The sequence below is a fragment of the Drosophila suzukii genome, chromosome X (assembly GCF_043229965.1).
Source record: "Drosophila suzukii chromosome X, CBGP_Dsuzu_IsoJpt1.0, whole genome shotgun sequence".
NCBI lineage: Eukaryota > Metazoa > Arthropoda > Insecta > Diptera > Drosophilidae > Drosophila > Drosophila suzukii.
This window is the reverse complement of record NC_092084.1, coordinates 1,833,298-1,845,825: the sequence shown is the minus strand read 5'-3', so window position 1 is coordinate 1,845,825 and position 12,528 is coordinate 1,833,298. Positions and strand designations below refer to the sequence as shown.

Below are 12,528 nucleotides of genomic sequence, written 5' to 3'. Positions count from 1 at the left end.
TGGCCCTACGAGCACAGAACTTGGGGCGGCATTCGCGGACGAGGGCGTGGCACAGGCAAACAGATTGCCGGCATTAGTATTCCAGGAGCTCTTTGGACCAACTACATAAGCACTGAGAGAAATAAATTAAATATTATGACCGTCTGTATTCTCTCTATAGATGTAAGTTATATGTATTTAAGGAAATTCCCAAGAACAGGGTGTTTAAAATTAAATTTTAGGTTTCCTTCAGTGTGGCTTTTGATCCTTGTACACCAGTACACATGTGCTTTGTTCCAAGGATCTGTTGTCCTGGCAACTCCAACTATGCATCCAAAGGGGGCTTAGTTGTTGGTGAAGAAGCCAGAACGCGGAAAATTCAAGGGGAAATGAGGTAGCACCTGCTTTAATAGTACATATTTTAGCTAATGATCAACAAGTCTCACCCTAATGATTGGTGTAGAATTTGTAAGTGAAATCTTTCTCGAATATATATACTTTAAGAACTTGATTTTTTGACTTCGTGTTGTATTCCACTCAATGCGTTTTATAACATTTTGCATATAAAATATGAGTTGATAAGACTGCGATTACTTATACCAAGGTTCCTCGCTCTTAGGTTTCGGTATGAACGAACCTAGGATTGTAAAGTTTACTAAAGCTTTCTCTGGTACTTTAACTTTTTAACTTTTTAATGTCCAATAACTGCGTTTAAGTCGGGTTATCAGTCGCTCTAGAAAGCCCTTAAACTTCTTAGCCTGTCAAATGATTGGCGACAAGTCGCTGTTGGCAGCAGCAAACTCAATCGACATCCGGTTGTGCCAATTTTCGGTCTAAGCCAAGACTAACCAAAACCGAAGCCTAACCACTTGCCACCCACTCCAGCTGAGTGTTTGCTTCGTTTGTTCGCTTGCATTTCCTTCCGGCTGGCCCCCATTCGCCGGCAGTCGGCGGAAAAGTCTTGGGAAAATGGAAGGAAAATTCTGGGTGTGCTGGCAAAACCTCAAGTAAACAGGCAGCCAGCTAAACCATAGCCTAACCCAATACACTGTACCCTATGCCATGTAAAACCCCTTCCCAACCACTCATCCAACACCATTTTCTTTTCCACAAATTGAATTCTCGCGCGCGCATTTTCATTTGGCACACTCGGTGTCGGTGTGTTTGTGTGTATTTGTTTGTTAATTTTCGCACAGGAAAATTGCATCAGCTGAGGGGTTTCCACGGGTTTTCCTCCCTTTTTTTGCGCCAGCCGCAACAGGAGAAATGCGCTGCAACTTTCCACGTGTGGCGACAGAGACTGCAGCGGGCAGGTGGAAAAAGGTGGGGGCGTGGCTCGGGAAATTGCGGGAAAATCCAGCAAATCGATAGACAATCAACTAATGATTGCGTGCTAAAAGTTTATAGTTGATAATACGTTATTTATAGGTACTGCCCTCAAACGTTCTACTTTCCTCAGATCCCTAAAGGTATATCCCATCCCATCTTGGATCGAAGAAGATCATTGACTGCGGTCTGTGAGCGATTGTTAGTCACTTTACTGATAGTACCACTTCTTATCGGCAGAGCCCAAGTATTGGGGGGCTGCATTCTAATTTATGAGCAAATTTTGCGTGTCTAATGCACTGCGACCTGCTGCACTTTGGCTGTGTGTGTGCACAATTAAATTTTCAATGTAATTTCACGCACAAATGCCTCCAATTGCCAGGCGGATGATGTTGCAATTTCCCCCTTCGGAAACCCCTCTGCATCTAAGGCCCTAATATACTCCTCTCCTATTCCAACTCCTTTAATCACAGCTCAGGTCGATATGGGAGCACTTAGGTATTTGATTCAATTTTCAGTGATTTGGTTAGGACAGTTGTCTGAAAATATGCCTTTTAGTTTTATCTTTTTTAGTCGACTTGTAAAACAGTTAAATTGTTTGAAAAATCTTTAAAGAAGGTTTAAATGCCAAATGTTACATGTCTGTTGTCTTAAATGAAAAACATATAACTTACCGCCAACTAAGTTCATTTGTTAATGAAATTTTGCAATAAAAAAATTTGAAATGCTTAAGCAATAATAAAAAAATGCTCGTATTAAGTAAAATTCAATGACATTTGTTAAGTTCATTTTGTTTGAAGTGAGAATTGTTTAATATTCCATACTTGTTAGGGATATGATGCATTATTAATAAGAATTATTGAGCCTATGTACAGATACCCCATCGAAAAATACTTGAGTAGTTGTGAATACTTTTGCAACTCAGTGCTATTATTGCGACCGCCATAGTGTATCCCATGAAGCGGCATAATCATCATAATCGCGTTGACACTACAAGCGAACGCCTGTGAGTGCGACAGAGACGGTGTGGCAGGGGGCGAAAGAGACGGCAGACAGCGAAACGCATCGGTTGCAAAAACACTTTCATAGCCACCCCAACCCCCCTTCACCAGCTTTCTTTCTGCCGCCGCCTCTGCCGTCGCGCGATTAGCGATTGCTTATCAATTAACACAGTTGGCCAGCTATCAAAGTGGATGCCTCAAAGGCCCCGTCGATAAGGCGAAATAAGTCGACCGAACTTTGCCAAGCGGCTTAAGGCTTGCAAACCCCAATGGTAATGGAAATTGGGGGCGGGGCGGGTTGTAAGCCATGGGGTTTCACCTTCACAGCGCTGTAATCATGGCTTAATGGTCGGTTATAATGATACGGACACAGATATCTATGTGTATCGATGGAGCCACTTGGGCGGAATAAGCCGAGGGCAAAATTAAGTGGGCCAAACGATTGTTGTATTGGGTTTTGAAAATAAATAATTATAATTGAAGAAAAGATATGATACTCTTTTTAGTTTGAACAAAAACTCGAATATACTCTTTCAGCATTTTTCAATCCTCAGGCTTTTTGCCAACACTGCACATTTGGGATTTTGATTGGCGTGAATAAATTCATTTCCGAACGCGTAGCTGGAAAACAAAGAGCAACGGCCTTCGTATTATTTTGAAGCCAACCTCTGAACCCCTAAGCCCCCTCCGCCCATGGTCCACCCCCCTTTTTGTGCTATGAACTGAGAGCATTGTAATGTGCGTTAATAAATTTGATTTTAGATTCTCTCTCGAGCCATCAACTTTAAAGTGTCGCTCAGCCAGCAACCCACTTCCCACTTCCCGAAAAACACCACCCACCACTCCAGGATCTCGTTTTTATCAGTTTAATGGGCGGGTCGTAATGCAATTTGTAGCCCCCCTCTCGAAAGCCTCTGTCTCTGCTGCTGTGTAAAGCAATTTTGATAAATTTATGTGGAATACGCTTTCATGATAAGCTAATTAAATTCAATCGCTGTAACCAACTTGCCCAAAAACCGAAATGCCACTCCCTTCTGCTGCCTTCCTTTCCCCTGAACACTCCTTTTCCAATCCGCCACTGACCTCCTGCCTCCTGATTTTGGTTTGGTTAAAGCTCAGCGATTGTTTCCATATCGTTGGGTAAACTAAAGTGGGAAAATTAGCGACAAGCGAATGGTTTTTGGCCGATGAGAAAATCAAAAGAGAAGCGGGGAATGGTGAAGAAGGTTAAGTTGTGAAATTAAGATTTTTGCCTTACTATCAACTTTATAATTTTTGCAACCCCTATATCGCAAATCCACTAATATTCGCCATTCAGTTATTGCACTTTTTTCGTTATAGATGTAAAGCAAGTTAATGCATATATACGTAAGTTTAGAGTAATAAATTGGATTACATAAAATACGCATTTTAACATAAGCCTTACGTTCCTTTGGCTATTAAAATCGATATAATGCTATACCTCGTTGAGCTCGATTTGCTGTGAAACCTGGAAAATTTAATTTTTAGACATTGTTCGCATGCAAATATTAATTATTCTGATCTCATTTCGAGCACAATACTTTTTTTTTAGTGCGAAAATTAGGGAGTAGGAATTTTAAAAATTTTATTTTGGTTCAAAAAATATAGTTTCCATAAATACGATTTCATACAAAAATACCTATTTTTTTGTCGGTTTTTCAATCGTAACTTGGTAAAAACTGGGCGCACAGCCGAAAGACCGACCGTGTTGAGCAGCTTACAACATGGGCTAACGATTTCCATCACTTTTGGAAAAATTTATTTTTTGAGCAATTTTCCCCTTTTTTTATAAAGGGTTAGTTACATCATCTATTTTTGCGAAAATGGGTCAAAAATTAAAGTTTCCAGGTTTCAATGTCAATCGATTGGAAATTAAATTACGAGCTCAACGAGGTATGGCATTCCGTATTCCGACGTTATTTCGCAAGATGATTGCCAAAATACCTGTTTTTTTTTGGTTGAAAAATAGGTAGTCGGATTTCAGACAAAAATACCCTTATTTTTGGCGGTTTTTCAATCATAACTTTGTAAAAACGAGGGGCACAGCCGAGAGACCAACTGTCTTGAGCAGCGTACACCTGGGCTAACGATTTCCATCATTTTTGGGAAAATTTATTTTTTGACCAATTTTTGCATATTTCATAAGGGGTTACATCCTCTATTTTTGCAAAAATTGGCCAAAAATTAAAGTTTCCAGGTTTCAATGCCAATCGATTGGAAATTAAATTACGAGCTCAACGAGGTATGACATTCCTTATTTGGACCTTATTTCGCAAGATGATTGCCAAAATACATATTTTTTTGGTTGAAAAATAGGTAGTAGAATTTCAGGCAAAAACACCCATATTTTCCTCGGTTTTTCAATCGTAACTTGGTAAAAACGAGGGGCACAGCCGAAAGACCGACCGTCTTGAGCAGCTAACAACCTGGGCAAACGATTTCCATCACTTTTGGGAAAATTTATTTTTTGAGCAATTTTCGCATTTTTTATAAGGGGTTACTTCATCTGTTTTTGCGAAAATTGAACAAAAATTAAAATTTCCAGGTTTCAATGCCAATCGGTTGGAAATTAAATTACGAGCTCAACGAGGTATGGCATTCCTTATTCCGACCTTAATTGATTGATTGCCAAAATACCTGTTTGTTTGGTTGAAAAATAGGTAGTAGGATTTTAGACAAAAACACCCATATTTTTGTCGGTTTTTCAATGGTAGCTTGGTAAAAACGGGGGGCACAGCCGAAAGACCGACTGTCTTGAACAGCTTACAACCTAGGCTAACTATTTCTATCACTTTTGGGGAAATTTATTTCTTGACCAATTTTCGCATTTTTCATAAGGGGTTACTTCATCTGTTTTTGCGAAAATTGGTCAAAAAATATATTTTCCGAAAAGTGATGGGGTTCGTTAGCCTAGATTGTAAGCTGCCCAAAACAGTCGCACTTTTAGCTTGAAAACAGTGTTACAGTACACACTCTTCGATCCTGGTAACACTAATAGAATCATAAATTCCTAGGCCATCAAAAATGCGTGCTTAAAATCAGTTTAAAGCACTTCCAATTAGCACTGGCCAACTAAACCAGCCCAGTGTCCCTGTCACGATATGTAATGGAATGCGACATGATTGCGCAGATACTATTTGCCTGCAATCCCATTTCGGAGCTACAGGAAAATCCGTTGACGATTTGGACAAACATTGTGTAAATTTTGTGGAAAAACATGCGCCATTAACATAATTATAATTAGGCCCGACAAGCGAATTAAATTCAATTTTCATTATTTTTAATGAAGAACGCGCATGGAAAAAAGCGGAAAAGCGCCAGTGGCGGGGGGTTCGGTAGTGGAAAAAACACGACCACATCAACATATTTATCGCATTTGGCCAGCTCCGTGTCTTGTTGCATATGTTTGGGCGTTCATGCGAGAGCCCGATTTGCATATTAAACGCCGAACACAAGGATAACGATAATAAATCGAACCTAATGGCAGTCGGGGACAGGCGGTCACATTCAGTGAAGCCTCCCTCTGTTATCGCAGCATGGGTTTTTAAAGAGATCTCTCCTATAGCATCGAAAATTTCACAGAAATCATTGGGATTTTGAAGCATCCCAAAGGTTCGATTTAAGACTTTGCTAAAACGACCTTATATTTAAAACATTTACTTCCATTTATATTATGGTGTATTTTAAGCTTGTGCGAAACTTTTCACTGACTTGCATTCGATTTCATTTCCCACCATCCATAAATCAGTAGGCGATTTGTTTGCACCTCAGAGTGTCGTCTATTGCAAATATGCCGATCATCCCATCAATATTTGCCGGCACTTCATCAGTGGGTAAAGGCCAAAAATCTAGTTATGCACACCATGTGGTAACGTTAAAGTCTAGTGAAAATATTTGGCGTCATTACAGAATGTGATTCACGTCTGGCGAGAAAAATCATAAAAATAAACATGTTTTATGCTAACGAGTACAATGCCAGCAAAGGATAGAAAGTTGGCAAATGAGTTTTTGAGAAATATTTGTCGTCTGTCCCATGCGAGATGGGACACCAATGGTAAGACAGCTCTCCGCATTTCGGAGGCGATGTTTTAGCGCCTAATTAAGCAGATGTGCATACGCAACAGTGAGTGGTTTTTGCTGCTGGGTCTTTGATTCGGATTCGCCTTCTTTCACTTTGACCCACGCGGAGATTTGCATAATTCGGCCATCTGAAGTGTCTTGCCAATTTGGTTCACGAAAGTGTGGTGCTCAGTGCGAAAAAAGAGAATCACAAATCGCGAATCGCGAAAACCGGTTGGTGGTAAAATAAAAACACGATGGAACACCTGTTGAGGTGTTTTCCGCCCAGGGCAGCCAGCTGTTTGGAAACGGAGTTGTCTAGCCAAATGTTTTATGGGGAGTATTAACATATTTGTTAAGAGCCCAAAGCAGCACTGAAAACATTTACTTATTTCATTCTGATTACTTAGAAATATTATTAAAATAAGACAGCACTGCGTCGCTGTCATAACTGTCTTTAACTTTCTAAGGCATTCTTAGGTATTATCTTTGTTAAAATCAGATTAATTCGAAAATTTTTGTTTTTGACAACACTTCTTGAAAAAAGAGTTATCTACTTTCTTTCAATGACAAATAAAACAGCATAAAATATTTATGTATATTTAAGACGGCTTATAGCTTTTCTCTGTAATGTTACCTACAGTTTTTATGTTGTCACCACTGGCCTTTGGAGCCACCTGATTAATTGCCTCGGCTGATTAAGACTCTCGGAAAAATCGGTGCATTAGTAATATCGCTTGGGTCTGCGAATGTCACGTTTGAATTGGACTTGGATTTGGGAATGGGAAGTTGATGGCCAGCATTTCTCTTCGTGGTGACCCACATTTCAACCGTATATATAGTAGCCGCAGGGCATAGTGTTATCATCAGTTTACGAGCTCAGCTCCCCAATCCCACTTCGTTTATCAAGTGCCAGTTCAACCCAAGCGGAACCGACAACAGAATGAAGGTAAGTCCCCACCACCTATATAATCTGCATGGATACTCAACTTTGATCCTTGATCTTTGGTTGCGGCCTTAGGTTTTCATCTGCCTGATTGCCTGCGTCAGCCTGGCCCAATCCGGATTCATCGGAGGTGGTGGTAGCGGAGGCTGGTCCTCTGGAGGATCTAGCGGTTGGTCTTCCGGCAGTCCGCCTACCATCGTCAAGGTCATCAGCGAGGAGGCGCCGGCCCCCGGTTGGTCTGGTGGCTATTCCGGTGGTCACGGCCATGCCGCCGAGGAGCTGAAGATCATCAAGGTGATCAGCGAGGGCGGTCACTCCCACGGTCACGACCACGGACATGATCACGGCCACAGTCATGGCTCGGAGGTCAAGATCATCAAGGTCATCCAGGAGGAAGACCATCATGGCCATGGCCATGGTCATGGTCACCACGGAGGTCACCAGGCCGAGGAGGTCAAGATCATCAAGCTGATCAGCTCCGGAGTCGCCGATGGCGGATGGTCTTCCGGCGGATCCAGCGGCGGTTGGTCCTCCGGCGGTGGCTGGTCTTCCGGCGGCTGGAACTAAGATCCCAGAGCCCGGATTCCAGGAAACTGATCCCTAGCAATCCAGTGCGTTGATGTCAACTCTTTTGTTCCTGTTGTTCGAGTTGGTCGGCGATATTGGCTCCTTTGATGCTACGAAGTTATGTTTAAGATAGAGCACGCTTTTTGTGCGTGCGCTTAGGAATCATTTTTTTTGTTTATTGTTTATGAAATGTATAGAAAAAAACAGAAACCAATGTCTTATTCTTTGTCTATCGCTTGGAAAGCCCAATAAGTGATTAACGATGTTTGGGGGGTTTTCAGAGCATCTTTGTTGGCCGGTTCCACCTTTCACTTAACCCACTTTGCGACACTTTTTGATTTGCGATTGCATAATATACTTAAAACCAGTTTTTCAAATCACCTTTGAAGCAAGCTTTTTAATTTTTTGATGATAATCAATTTATATCTCAAATTTTTGACAATTAAATTGTTAATTTGCAATCACTTCATGATTGGCACTTCACATATTTTTCTGGCACTCTCTATAGGTGATATTTTTAATAATCAAAATGTATTTTTTATTATGCTAACATGTTTAACCATTTCAATACCCCCTGTTCGAAATGGGTTAAGCTCAAGGTTAGGCAGCAGCTTAGTAAAGGGAATGAAACCATTACCGTCTGGTAATTATGACCATTCTCGCCATGCTGGGAGATAAGTAATTCCCCCACCAACAGATATGATTGCGGATGCGTCTCGGATTTGTTGTGAATTTCCATCATTATAATTATTGTTTTTGATGGTGCCGTAGCTAGTTTTGTATGGACCGAAAACGTATTTAAATCTTCGGTTCTTCGTGTTTTGTTTTTATTTTCCAATTCGTGAGGTCCGAAATTTTTGTTCAGCATACATATTTTATGACTTAATTAATGGATACTCTGATGATGGGGTAACAAATTAAGATTGCGTGTATACTAATTCCATGCATATTTACCATCGTTTTCTATTCGATCTGCAATCGATTTCCCAGCCCATAGATATTTTTCAAATGTCTAATACAACAGACTATAATGACTACTGAATTGTTACGTAAATTTGTTTCTAGACTACGGATTATATTATGTTGTGTTATTCCACTTTGAATACGATTAAAAAGAAATGTTTACTGGGCCACATAAAACACTACAGACCCCGTTAAATAATAATACAACTCGAAGCCTGACAAAATCATAATTTAATGTGGACAACCAAAAAAAATGATCGTTAAATGTTTTAACTAATACACTTTATTTTAAAATTATTTTTACTTATGTCCCAGAAGTCAGCCTTGGTCTTGCTAATAAGGGAAATTACCAATAAATTGCAATAATCATTAAAAAAAGGGGCCATCAAATGGAGTGTTTTAATTGTCGCTCGTTTCTTAACATTGTATCTTTTACTAGTGCAAATTTAAGATACTAATTTTGCTTAGCAAAATATTCTTGATAATTCAGTCACAAATTCGGCTATTATATCGTGAGGCCGCCGGCCATTTAGTCGAACATGGAAAATCACCGACAATCAGCGGGAAATGTATGGCTCATCTATCAGATCGAGAAGTGAAGGTTGGCTCTGTCCAACTCGGCCAACCAGTATCGGAATCGAGTTGGCGGGTCGGACAATTAATAAGCATTCTGTTTGACCCATCGCCACTGCGGGCCAAGAGTTAATGGAGCCCCGATCGCGTTGGCCGAATCAATCAAGATTGAAATTGTGTTGGGAGCAGAGATGGCGAAGGTACCTCTAAAAACACAAGATATTGTCCGAAAAAGTATAGCAGTTTGCGGTACATCTTGGCATACTCTCATAAGATAAAGAACAATGCTTGTCCTAAAATCATAATTAATTTTAATTTTCCTAGAAATATTTCTGTTATAATAATCAAGAACCGCAAAAAAAATAACATCTACCTATAATTTTTATTTATTTTTGGAATTTAGCACCCTAAATAAGTACCTGGTTTTAAAGACTTGGGTACCCTACCCATGCAATATCCACCACTTGCTGGTGCAATCGCCACCAGTTTATTGGACCAGGCTGCGGGCAGCTTTTGTTTATTATTTTTGCAACTTTGTGTCGATTTGGATGAATTGCATAACCTGCTATCAAATGGTCTCACCCGGGCAAGTGCAGTGTCTCTATAGGGAAGGCTTCCCACTGTAAGTTGGCCTGGATTGCAACACAGACCGGGACATAAATTAGCTGGAAGCCCTGGGCCGCGGGTGGAGATCGGATGGTATGGTATGGTACGGTTTAGCATGGTGTGGTGTGAGGTGGTCGGGGTTATAGGGATGGGGTGGGGTCAGGGCCGTTGCCCCCATGCAGACAGCTGGACAACGGCGATGATGGTGATGGTAATGGTAATGACGATGCCGCAACTCAAACGGACCATCGCGTGGACCGGCAATTAGTGTGTCATACACGAGCAGACTCCACACAGTGTTACCATTTCCATGGGCTTTCGGGATGCAATATGCCCAATATAGAAGGAAATGGCATTTAAATTCTTAACCTTATTATGTTTAGAGTTTAATGTATATATTAAATCAAAACAAACATGTTCAGAGTTAGAGCCTTGGTAGCCATGACCCTTTTAAATAATTCCAATCATTCCATAGGTCATAAAGAACCGTCTTAACAAATAAATATGTACTTTTTTTTATTTTTGTTTAACAATTAAAAGTGTGTTAATATTTAATATTTATGGAAGTTATATTTGCATAACTAATATCTCTTTGTAACTATTTTGTCTGGATTGGATTGGTCTAGACCCACTGTGTGCCGCGCCAGCTGGGGCAGGGCAGGGTTAAGTGAGCCAAGCTGGTTACCGAGCATCCAAGCATCTGAGCATCCGAGCAGCGGGCCATAAAAGCGGCGGCCAAAACACTGCAGACCACAGTCGAAGATCGCCCTTCCAGCCCGACACAGTCGCAGTTCCTCTCGAAGAAATCAATCTCCATCTCCAAACACCAGACACCTCGACATGAAGGTGCGCCAAGTTGTGGCTTTAAATTTCGCGGATTAACACTGTCGTAGAAAGTGAAACACTATTTTTTTTTGTGATCCCTTTTTTTCTGTTGTGTGTGCCCTTGTGAAGATTGAACTCCCCATTAACGCGCTTCCTGCCAATCTCTTGCAGGTTTTCGTCTGCTTACTGGCGGCTTGCAGCATGGCCCAGGCGGGATTCCTGGGCGGCGGCGGAGGAGGCAGTGCCCTTAGCTCCGGCTGGTCCTCCGGCGGCGGAGGAGGAGGATATGGTGGTGGCTACAGCGGTGGCCATGGAGGCGGTGGTGGCTACAGTGGCGGTGGCGGCTACGGAGGTGGCTACAGTGGCGGCCACGGAGGCGGCGGTGGCACCGTTAAGATCATCAAAGTGATCACCGATTCCGGAGCAGGCGGTGGCTACGGAGGTGGCTACGGTGGTGGCCATGGAGGCGGCTGGGCAGGTGGCTCCTCAGGTGGCTACAGCGGCGGTGGCTGGTCCTCGGGAGGCGGCTACAGCGGCGGTGGTGGCGGTCATGGAGGTGGTGGCTACGGTAGCGGCGGCAACGTCAAGATCATCAAGGTCATCTCCGACTCCGGCTCGAGCGGCGGCTATGGCGGGGGCTACGGCGGTGGCCACTCCTCGGGCGGCTACTCCTCCGGCGGCTGGGCTCCTCAGGGCGGCTGGGCCCAGAGTAGTTGGTAAACGCGCTTCGCTGGCCACCAGCTACCATTTTGTTACTGTTTCTTACTGACCTTAATTGTAAATACTTCCCAGCATTAACGAATAAAACAGGGCGATAAAGTTGAGCCATTCCCCCACTAAAAAGGTAATTCAATTTATTTTTAAATTTAATGGGATAAAAAAATAGTGAGTTCCTTGGGAACCAAAAAATGCCAAAAAAGATACTGCTTTGGATGGTGTGTGAATTGAGTTGTTTCAGTTAAATCTGGAGTTACTATTTCATAGTAAGGCTACTTTAAAATTTTAACGAAAGCGTATTTTGTTGTGGCAAGAGAAACTATGAATGAATTTTTTTGTGTCTAGCTAAATTTATGTTTATTACCGACCAACAACTGAAGTAATTGAAGAGTCTACTAAAAGCGCACTATGAATTTACAAAACTTAGAATGACCTATTAACCGTGGGTTACTGCTTCACCAGAAGACTTCGGATGTCATCCCGCTCGGCTGCATCCGCGTAGCTCTGTCCCTCGGGCGTCCGCTCTGAACGACTGGCGCCCATTTGGAGCAGGAACTCGACGCAGCGCGTGTGGCCCTCCCAGATGGCCGCCAGGAGCGGGGTGATCCCGTACTTGTCCTTCCGGTCCACCTCCGCCCCGATCCGCACGAAGAACTCGAGCAGCTTCAGCTGGCCGAAGTCGGCGGCATAGTGCAGGGGGCACCGGACGCCCATCAGATCGTTTACATCATGGGATCCGGCCAGGAAAAACCGCTCCACCTCGTCGTACTCCCCGTTCTTAATTCTCCAGATGATGTCCTCGATGCTGCCACCGTCGCCCATATTCAACTGCCTTACTTTTGCGTTTTCAATAGAATGTGATTCAGTCAAGTTATGTGATTCGAGTGGGGTCTGGTCACATTACAAGTTGAACTTTTACTGACTATGCTGCTTAGATCCTTAAAA

General features: G+C 42.4%; 3 protein-coding genes across 3 annotated transcripts; 2 read left to right on the top strand and 1 right to left on the bottom strand.

Annotated features, from left to right (window-relative positions):
• The first annotated feature begins 7,198 nt into the window (after positions 1-7,198).
• Positions 7,199-8,090, top strand: LOC108015105 (loricrin). Its single transcript, XM_017081350.4, has 2 exons — positions 7,199-7,335; positions 7,408-8,090. The coding sequence occupies exons 1-2, from the start codon at positions 7,330-7,332 to the stop codon at positions 7,897-7,899; spliced, it is 498 nt and encodes a 165-aa protein (XP_016936839.3). The 5' UTR covers positions 7,199-7,329; the 3' UTR covers positions 7,900-8,090.
• Positions 8,091-10,735: 2,645 nt separating this feature from the next.
• Positions 10,736-11,714, top strand: LOC108014943 (uncharacterized). Its single transcript, XM_036820679.3, has 2 exons — positions 10,736-10,887; positions 11,038-11,714. The coding sequence occupies exons 1-2, from the start codon at positions 10,882-10,884 to the stop codon at positions 11,584-11,586; spliced, it is 555 nt and encodes a 184-aa protein (XP_036676574.3). The 5' UTR covers positions 10,736-10,881; the 3' UTR covers positions 11,587-11,714.
• Positions 11,715-11,913: 199 nt separating this feature from the next.
• On the bottom strand, positions 11,914-12,528 carry LOC108015103 (myotrophin). Its single transcript, XM_017081347.4, has one exon. It carries the CDS (start codon positions 12,403-12,405, stop codon positions 12,031-12,033), a length of 375 nt encoding a protein of 124 aa, XP_016936836.1. The 5' UTR covers positions 12,406-12,528; the 3' UTR covers positions 11,914-12,030.